We start from the raw sequence: 10,253 nt of genomic DNA, 5'->3' as shown, positions 1-10,253 counted from the left end.
CTGATAGTGACCTCCTCTCTGACAGTGACCTCCTCTCTGACAGTGACCTCCTCTCTGACCTCCTCTCTGACAGTGACCTCCTCTCTGATAGTGACCTCCTCTCTGACAGTGACCTCCTCTCTGACAGTGACCTCCTCTCTGACCTCCTCTCTGACAGTGACCTCCTCTCTGACCTCCTCTCTGACAGTGACCTCCTCTCTGACCTCCTCTCTGACAGTGACCTCCTCTCTGATAGTGACCTCCTCTCTGACAGTGACCTCCTCTCTGACCTCCTCTCTGATAGTGACCTCCTCTCTGACCTCCTCTCTGATAGTGACCTCCTCTCTGACAGTGAACTCCTCTCTGACAGTGACCTCCTCTCTGACCTCCTCTCTGACAATGACCTCCTCTCTGACAGTGACCTCCTCTCTGACAGTGACCTCCTCTCTGACCTCCTCTCTGACAGTGACCTCCTCTCTGACCTCCTCTCTGACAGTGACCTCCTCTCTGACCTCCTCTCTGATAGTGACCTCCTCTCTGACCTCCTCTCTGATAGTGACCTCCTCTCTGACAGTGACCTCCTCTCTGATAGTGACCTCCTCTCTGACAGTGACCTCCTCTCTGACAGTGACCTCCTCTCTGACCTCCTCTCTGACATTGACCTCCTCTCCTCTCTGACCTCCTCTCTGACATTGACCTCCTCTCTGACAGTGACCTCCTCTCTGACCTCCTCTCTGATAGTGACCTCCTCTCTGACAGTGACCTCCTCTCTGATAGTGACCTCCTCTCTGATAGTGACCTCCTCTCTGACAGTGACCTCCTCTCTGATAGTGACCTCCTCTCCGACAGTGACCTCCTCTCTGATAGTGACCTCCTCTCTGATAGTGACCTCCTCTCTGACAGTGACCTCCTCTCTGATAGTGACCTCGGCTCTGACAGTGACCTCCTCTCTGACAGTGACCTCCTCTCTGATAGTGACCTCCTCTCTGACAGTGACCTCCTCTCTGACAGTGTCCTCCTCTCTGACCTCCTCTCTGACAGTGACCTCCTCTCTGACAGTGACCTCCTCTCTGACATTGACCTCCTCTCTGATAGTGACCTCCTCTCTGACAGTGACCTCCTCTCTGACCTCCTCTCTGACATTGACCTCCTCTCTGATAGTGACCTCCTCTCTGACCTCCTCTCTGACAGTGACCTCCTCTCTGATAATGACCTCCTCTCTGACAGTGACCTCCTCTCTGACAGTGACCTCCTCTCTGACCTCCTCTCTGACAGTGACCTCCTCTCTGATAGTGACCTCCTCTCTGACCTCCTCTCTGACAGTGACCTCCTCTCTGACAGTGACCTCCTCTCTGACCTCCTCTCTGACAGTGACCTCCTCTCTGACCTCCTCTCTGACAGTGACCTCCTCTCTGACAGTGACTTCCTCTCTGACATTGACCTCCTCTCTGATAGTGACCTCCTCTCTGACAGTGACCTCCTCTCTGACAGTGACCTCCTCTCTGATAGTGACCTCCTCTCTGACAGTGACCTCCTCTCTGACCTCCTCTCTGATAGTGACCTCCTCTCTGACAGTGACCTCCTCTCTGACCTCCTCTCTGATAGTGACCTCCTCTCTGACAGTGACCTCCTCTCTGATAGTGACCTCCTCTCTGACAGTGACCTCCTCTCTGACAGTGACCTCCTCTCTGATAGTGACCTCGTCTCTGACAGTGACCTCCTCTCTGATAGTGACCTCCTCTCTGACAGTGACCTCCTCTCTGATAGTGACCTCCTCTGTGATAGTGACCTCCTCTCTGACAGTCACCTCCTCTCTGACCTCCTCTCTGACAGTGACCTCCTATCTGATAGTGACCTCCTCTCTGACAGTGACCTCCTCTCTGACAGTGACCTCCTCTCTGATAGTGACCTCCTCTCTGACAGTGACCTCCTTTCTGACCTCCTCTCTGACAGTGACCTCCTCTCTGACAGTGACCTCCTCTCTGACCTCCTCTTTGTCAGTGACCTCCTCTCTGACCTCCTCTCTGACAGTGACCTCCTCTCTGACAGTGACCTCCACTCTGACCTCCTCTTTGTCAGTGACCTCCTCTCTGACAGTGACCTCCTCTCTGATAGTGACCTCCTCTCTGATAGTGACCTCCTCTCTGACAGTGACCTCCACTCTGACCTCCTCTTTGTCAGTGACCTCCTCTCTGACAGTGACCTCCTCTCTGATAGTGACCTCCTCTCTGACAGTGACCTCCTATCTGATAGTGACCTCCTCTCTGACAGTGACCTCCTCTCTGACAGTGACCTCCTCTCTGATAGTGACCTCCTCTCTGATAGTGACCTCCTTTCTGACCTCCTCTCTGACAGTGACCTCCTCTCTGACAGTGACCTCCTCTCTGACCTCCTCTTTGTCAGTGACCTCCTCTCTGACCTCCTCTCTGACAGTGACCTCCTCTCTGACAGTGACCTCCACTCTGACCTCCTCTTTGTCAGTGACCTCCTCTCTGACAGTGACCTCCTCTCTGACAGTGACTTCCTCTCTGATAGTGACCTCCTCTCTGACAGTGACCTCCTCTCTGACCTCCTCTCTGATAGTGACTTTCTCTCTGACAGTGACCTCCTCTCTGACAGTGACCTCCTCTCTGACCTCCTCTCTGACAGTGACCTCCTCTCTGACAGTGACCTCCTCTCTGACCTCCTCTTTGTCAGTGACCTCCTCTCTGATAGTGACCTCCTCTCTGACCTCCTCTTTGTCAGTGACCTCCTCTCTGACAGTGACCTCCTCTCTGATAGTGACCTCCTCTCTGACAGTGACCTCCTCTCTGACAGTGACCTCCTCTCTGACCTCCTCTTTGTCAGTGACCTCCTCTCTGATAGTGACCTCCTCTCTGACAGTGACCTCCTCTCTGACAGTGACCTCCTCTCTGACCTCCTCTTTGTCAGTGACCTCCTCTCTGATAGTGACCTCCTCTCTGACCTCCTCTTTGTCAGTGACCTCCTCTCTGACAGTGACCTCCTCTCTGATAGTGACCTCCTCTCTGATAGTGACCTCCTCTCTGACAGTGACCTCCTCTCTGACAGTGACTTCCTCTCTGATAGTGACCTCCTCTCTGATAGTGACCTCCTCTCTGACCTCCTCTCTGACAGTGACCTCCTCTCCGACAGTGACCTCCTCTCTGACCTCCTCTCTGATAGTGACCTCCTCTCTGACCTCCTCTCTGATAGTGACCTCCTCTCTGACAGTGACCTCCTCTCTGACCTTCTCTGACCTCCTCTCTGACCTCCTCTGACCTCCTCTCTGACCTCCTCTGACCTCCTCTCTGACCTCCTCTCTGACCTCCTCTGACCTCCTCTCTGACCTCCCCTGACCTCCTCTCTGACCTCCTCTCTGACCTCCTCTCTGACCTCCTCTCTGACCTCCTCTGACCTCCTCTCTGACCTCCCATGACCTCCTCTCTGACCTCCTCTCTGACCTCCTCTCTGACCTCCTCTCTGACCTCCTCTGACATCCTCTCTGACCTCCTCTCTGATAGTGACCTCCTCTCTGACCTCCTCTCTGACCTCCCCTGACCTCCTCTCTGACCTCCTCTCTGACCTCCTCTGACCTCCTCTCTGACCTCCTCTCTGACCTCCTCTGACCTCCTCTCTGACCTCCTCTCTGACCTCCTCTGACCTCCTCTCTGACCTACTCTGACCTCCTCTGACCTCCTCTCTGACCTCCTCTGACCTCCTCTCTGACCTCCTCTCTGACCTACTCTGACCTCCTCTCTGACCTCCTCTCTGACCTCCTCTCTGACCTCCTCTCTGACCTCCTCTCTGACCTCCTCTGACCTCCTCTCTGACCTCCTCTCTGGACTGCTCCCATCACTGGATCATCTGACTGGTTCCTGCCGCTCGATGAGGGAACACAAGAGACTCGTCCTGCTCATTTAAACACAGAAGGACGTAACGCTGACGTAATACAATTTCATATAACTAATGTTCACATTTTTAAGGGAAACTGATTGTTTTTGGTTTTCTCCATCATGAGTGTAATTTCTATGTAATTCATATTGTTTCCACCAATGTTATAATTAAAAAAACATGCATGAAATGCAATTAGCTCTTGATGATTCACAAGCAGATAAAAGCAGGATTATAGATTCTCAGAGGGGAGACTGCATGTGGCAGCATGCGCAGTATTGAGCTGTGATCACCACAGATGGGTCATTATGAATATATGACTAATTAAAACCAACGAGCTTATAGCACACTTCAGAACACACAATGCAACACGTGTTAGGAGGAAACAATCGTCTACGCAGGAGGTTTAAAAGGATGTCCGACACTCTAATCGTATAACCCTTTACTCTTTAATCGGAATTGATAGCGTATGGATCGTTTTCCTCGTGGTAAAATGAACCAGCTCCCGAGGCACAATCTGTGCGTTTGATTCCCTGTCGGCAGCATCCTGAACGCAGCCAGCTGGTGTAGGAGTCTGTGACCATTTGTACATCCCTTTGTGCTCATCAGCAATCACCATAACCTCCAGTCATTAGACAGCAGAGCTGCAGGGCTCGTGTCAGAGGGATGCCCTTCCAGCCGAGGCGTTTCCACCGGTTCCACTCCGGCTGCTTGTTGAGGCAACACTGTATGGATGAACATGGCGTCTCTTTGTTCACAGAGTGAACCCTTGTGTGGTCCGGACTGCGTGCCGCAGCTTACAGGTGCTGGCCTGCAGAGCCCGGTATCGACCTGCAGGACGAGTCCAGCCGCTCGCTCTCAGGAAGCTGTTCCTTTGCTGGCTTCTGCACGGCTGTTTATTATTACTGTGTTATTGTCGTAGCGTGTGGCCCAGTTATTGAAACCAGTAACGCACGGCGCCAGTATATATTCACATGATAATATACAATAATATATCTCTGTCTCTCTTCCTTGAGCTCGCTCGATGTGAACGACCGGCGGTAACACGGCGAGACATCGTTAGGAATAACTTCACACTCAGTTTTAATAACATGATAATAAAGGACTGTTGTTACAATACAGTGTTCTTAGTAACGCTAAAACACCAGCGACGCTCCAGTTGTCTTCAGGAGGAGAGATACAGGTCATCATGGTAACAGATTTCATCATGAAACTATTTTTTATTCTAAGTTTTGTGGAAAAAGTTGAGGAGGAATCTGTAAAATCAGATTGAGAAAGTAATAACATAAACATGTCTTCTTTCCTCTGAAAACATCCTGAGTCAAAATAAAACAAATGACCAAAATTAACTTGATAAACCGTGTTTTGCTGTATCACTTTATTACAGCTTAATTATGACTTTATTATAGCTTTATTATGGCTTCATTATGGATTTATTATAGCTTTATTATGGATTTATTATAGCTTTGTTATGGATTTATTATAGCTTTATTATGGATTCATTATAGCTTTATTATGGATTTATTATAGCTCTATTATGGCTTAATATGGATTTATTATGGCTTTCTAATAGCTTTACTATGACTTTATTATGGATTTATTATAGCTTCATTATGGATTTAATGATGTGTGATGAATAAACCTTTGTGTCATTTGTGTTCATATTAACATCACTACAGATAATATTGTTCCGTGTTTTAAAAAACATTTTTTAGATTTGTTTTTTTTCTGTTTTTATTTTCTTGTGTGTGTTTGTGTGTGTGCGTGTGTGTGTGTGCGTGTGTGTGTGTGCGTGTGTGTGTGTGTGTGTGTGTGCATGTGTGTGTGTGTGTGTGTGTGTGTGTGTGTGTGTGTGTGTGTGTGTGTGTGTGTGTGTGCATGTGTGTGTGTGTGTGTGTGTGTGCATGTGTGTGTGTGTGTGTGTGTGTGTGTGTGTGTGTGTGTGTGTGTGGGCCCTAGTTTGAGAAACGGTCATTTAAAGTCTAATTTGTTGCTGGATGCTCGTTCAGACCTAAAATGATTGAATCCAAACAGGATCATCACAGGAAATGATGCACTTTCATTTGCAAAATGAAGCAATTTACTCTCCCTGAAGGGACGGTGGTGATCAAATCTGCATCAGGAGAGAGAGAGAGATAAAAAAGTAGCAGGAATAAAAGAGCAGCAGAATGAAATGAGCATATTACTGACTGCTTTAATTATAAGCGACCATATGGTGGGAAATAACAAATATGGAGAAAGCCGGGCAGCATTCTCCTCCATCTCTGCGTGGATCAGCTCCTCCCTCATGCGTGCACGGCTTCATTTCATCAAATCCTTCAACTTGGACCACTTTCTTTTTTTTTTTTACAACACTGCATTTGAGCAACGCCACAACTTGCGCAGCACTTCCTCTTCCACAGCCGAGCAGCGGGAAGAGTGGGAAAGAGCTTCCTGCGTCCTCAGCATCCTTCTCTGCCGCCAGCGATGGAGAGGGAGGTCATCTTTCGCCCAAAGTGGCACCGCGCGTTCTGCGTTTTGCTTTTCATGATGCTCTGTTTCTTTCATGCCGCCAAAACAGAGATAACTTGCAGGTCGTGCCAGCCTGGGAACAAGTGGCGTGCACAGGAATTACGGCTGAAATTCGACACAAGTGAGTCCACAACTGGAATTAAGAGAGAAGTTTTCGGACCCGGGGACGGGGCAGTCGGGTCCGGGGCTCCGAGCGCCGAAAGGCTGCGTCTCCGTTGCGCAGCAGGTTCCGCCGAATGCGCGCCGGAGGACCGGGCGGGACACGCGCAGCCGAGGCTGCAAAGGAGTACAGACAACCGGCCCGACGAAGGCGACGCTGGCGGGAGCGACTTGGACAAGATGAAAGTTTCCAACGTCCAAACCAGCGGCGAGCAGAAGAGCCGCGCCGGCGCCGCCCGCTCCAGCACGCGCGCGAGCAGGAACAGTGGTGATGATAATGATGCTAATGATGATGATGATGATGATAAAAGCAGACCCGCCGGTCCAGCCCAGAGTCAAGACCCGGGAGAGGACACGCGCCAGGCGCGCGGCCGCAGGGCGACGCGCTCGGAGCCGCGCCGAAGCGGAGCGGAGCGCAGAGCCGCCGGCCCGAAGCCGGAGGAGCTAAAACTCAACAGCTCAACGTTCGCCCTGACCGGGGACTCCTCTCACAACCAGGCCATGGTGCACTGGTCCGGCCAGAACAGCAGCGTAAGTCTCCGACTCTCAGCACCGCACGCACGCGCCGGGGTCCCGACAGGTGGGCACGCGCCACCGCACCGCATCCGCGTGTACATGAGTCCGTGCGAGTGTGCGTGTGTGTGTGTGTGTGTGCGTGCGTGCGTGTGTGTGTGTGCGTGTGCGTGTGTGCGCGCGCGCGCGCGTGTGTGTGTGTGTGTGTGTGTGTGTGTGTGACACTGTTCCCTTGCTGCCAGACATCTGTCAACACATCACTTGTGTTTTCAGCAGCATTTGGCTCCAATAATAAAACAGCATCAGCAATATTCCAGCAGCTGACATGAAGCATCAGATTGTTCATCAGGATCAGATGTGAAGCCGACCTGCTTCAGCTTCAGGCTTGTGTTGCTGCTGTGGTTGTAGTGGAGCGATGAAGCAGAGAGGACTTTCTTCACGAGCAGCTGCTTCCCGTCCGGCTGAAGCTGCTCGTGTTGACGGCGGCACGGCGTTGAGGAAGAGGAGCAGCTTCAGCTTCCTCCCCTGAAGCCCGAAGGCCGCTTCTCTCTGTCTTTGCTGGTGGACCTGAGTTCATTTTAATGTGGCGGCAGCAGTGAGAGGATGAGGGCGTTGTGAGCGTGACAGCACATTCACAGGCATCGAGTGTTCTCGTTGATGGCCGCCGTGAAAAGCACGGCGACCGGCTTCCTGTTGGTGAGGTCACGACACGACCACACGCATGAATATCACAACAAAAAGAATGAGGCCAATATTTCTGAGCTCTCGACACCTCGAATGAGCCAATCACGTTGTGCCGAACAACTTTATTTATGAGGATTATAAAACAAGACTTTGGAGGCTCAGATCCATCCGTCATGTTCTGACCTTTCACAATAAAAGCCCTAGACGGTTAATATTGGCAGGGGAGTATTTTCTTTGTCACAGCCCGACGTGTTCAGGCCTCAGTTGATCATAAAATAATCAGGAATATCCTCACACACACACACACACACACACACACACACACACACACACACACACACACACACACACACACACACGGTAGTCAAAAATAGAGCCGGATTTTGAATATACAAGAATTTTCATGTCAATATATTATAAAATATGTTTGTATTTCTATTTGTGCAGTTCTGATCTGAGGATTTATGATTAAGGATTGTTTTTAGTTTCCCTTTAAAAAGATATTTGTCCTATCTGTAAATATTTGTGTTTTCACACAATGTGCCATACGAGTGTAAGCATATGTAGATGATGATCTTGTGAATCCATTTATTTAGGAAAGGAAAATGATAATTTCATATCGCACCGATACGCCAGACTCCTTGGAGCAGCGAGTACGAGTTCAACGTGGCCACAAATAAAAAACACATGAACAACAGACGCAGGAGTCAAAGCTCAAAGCTTATTAATCACCTGTTTATGGGACACGTTGAGTTTGTAAAACACCATTAGTGACACAGACGACCCTTTTTTTGTCAATCCACTGATGTAATAATCCAAAACTCCAGCGGCTGCAGACGAGGACCAGATGAGTGAAATCATGTCATAACGTCCACGTGAACTGGACTCCGGCAGAACTCTGCAGATCGTCTCCTCACAGCGCTCATGTGCTGCATGTGTTCTGCGGCGCTGCTGTTGAACGTGTCATTCTGCTCCAACGCGTTCCATCACTTGTTTGACCGGCTGCCTTTTGTGCAGCATTTCATGCATTCGTCAAAGACGACACTGGAGGAGGAAAAAGGACGGAAGCAGCTTTTCTTCTGTTCAATCTGAGCATGAATCAGAACCTCGACAACACATGCTTTATTCTATGTCCCCAGGAGATAATCTAAGCCTGAATGCAATTTAGATTATTGCTTTAAACTTTAATTAACATGGTAAGAAGGAAGTCTTTGGGCAGAAAAGCACTGGAGCACAGTTCAAATGTATTCCTCTGCTGCGGGCGCCGATATCGACACGCCTGCTTCTTCACACTCAAAATATAATAACCACGGACGAGAATCCAGGCAATGAAACGGGGAAAGCAGCTTTCTGGCCTCCAGAATCTGCCGTCCTGAAAAAGAAAAAGTGAACGTTTGTCCTCGAACTGCTTGAGCCGCCGTCCTGTCGGCTCCACGACGGCAGCTCTATGTCGCTCCGTGTCGCTCCGTGTCGCTCCGTGTTGCTCTCCGCCGCTCAGCCCGGTGAACGCCAGCGCGCCGCGTGGTGGCAGCGCGTGGTGGCAGCGCGTGGCGGCGGCAGCGCGTGGCGGCGGCAGCGCGTGGCGGCGGCAGCGCGTGGCGGCGGCAGCGCGTGGCGGCAGCGCGTGGCGGTGGCAGCGCGTGGCGGCGGCAGCGCGTGGCGGCGGCAGCGCGTGGCGGCGGCAGCGCGTGGCGGCAGCGTGCCGCGTGGCGGCAGCGTGTCGCGGCCTCAGGAGCTTCCTGCGGGTCGACAACTGTAGTTCAGGACGAGCAGAGACCTGACGGGGAGGCGAGGGCGATGCAAAACAACGTCCTCATGGAAATGTTTCCCCGCTTCTTTGTTGGCTGCTCTGCTTCGGCCAGTTTGTGTTTACCCTCCGAATGAAGCGCCGCTGTTTGAGTCGCTGACACTTGTGTAACCATGAAACAATTTGCTCCTATTCTTTCAGTTGACACAAACAACTAACTGGAGGCGTGCGAGAATACTGGATCTGGCATTAAATATGTAGAGTTGCTGCTATAAGCAGGAACAGACGTCCTGGTCTTTACAATCTGAGCTGCTGTATAAATAAACACATGAGTCAACAACATGCACGGAGCTGAGATAAGGCCTTCGCTGCGCTTAATATTTAACCTTTAAGGCTTTTACAAAGCTTGTCTTTTAACCACCCCACTTCCCTGGCAGCCTGCATGTCAGATGGGAGGTTGTAATTATGATTCATGAAACATTGGCCACAGCAGTCAAACACGAGGAAATACGAGTGAGTCCAGCATGAGCAGCACAGGCCGACACACAGCACAGCCCTCCAGACGGCATCATCTCATTGCGGATGTAGGAAGAGGATGTCGTCACCGTGGTGACCCCTCTTGGTCTGTGCACCGCCATCTTGAAGCATCAGTATCGGCCCTTTCGGCCGTCGCCATCTTGATTTGCAAGCGACAGCAGAGGGTTGAGCTCGATACGACGCCACACTGGACACCACGCTTCAGGTGAACAATGGCTCACAAACAACTTCT

The 10,253-nt window shown here is 50.8% G+C and overlaps 1 protein-coding gene across 6 annotated transcripts in view; it reads left to right on the top strand.

The window, feature by feature from the left end:
- Positions 1 to 6,198: 6,198 nt before the first annotated feature.
- Positions 6,199 to 10,253, top strand: part of sorcs1 (sortilin-related VPS10 domain containing receptor 1) — a 148,940-nt gene continuing 144,885 nt past the window's right edge. For all 6 annotated transcript variants that reach the window (XR_011079435.1, XM_068596412.1, XM_068596411.1 and 3 more), the window contains exon 1: positions 6,199 to 7,071. Coding sequence is in view for 5 of the 6 variants with exons in the window: in XM_068596412.1 (XP_068452513.1) it covers positions 6,337 to 7,071 (735 nt within the window). In the remaining variant the exon portion in view is untranslated. The remainder of the gene's footprint in view (positions 7,072 to 10,253) is intronic.

This window comes from Clinocottus analis, unplaced genomic scaffold, assembly GCF_023055335.1.
Source record: "Clinocottus analis isolate CAN_PGR_092001 unplaced genomic scaffold, fCliAna1.0.p SCAF_37, whole genome shotgun sequence".
In the NCBI taxonomy this organism is placed as follows: Eukaryota; Metazoa; Chordata; class Actinopteri; order Perciformes; family Cottidae; genus Clinocottus; species Clinocottus analis.
The sequence above is the reverse complement of the archived record's forward strand: the minus strand, read 5'-3'. Positions and strand labels throughout refer to the sequence as shown.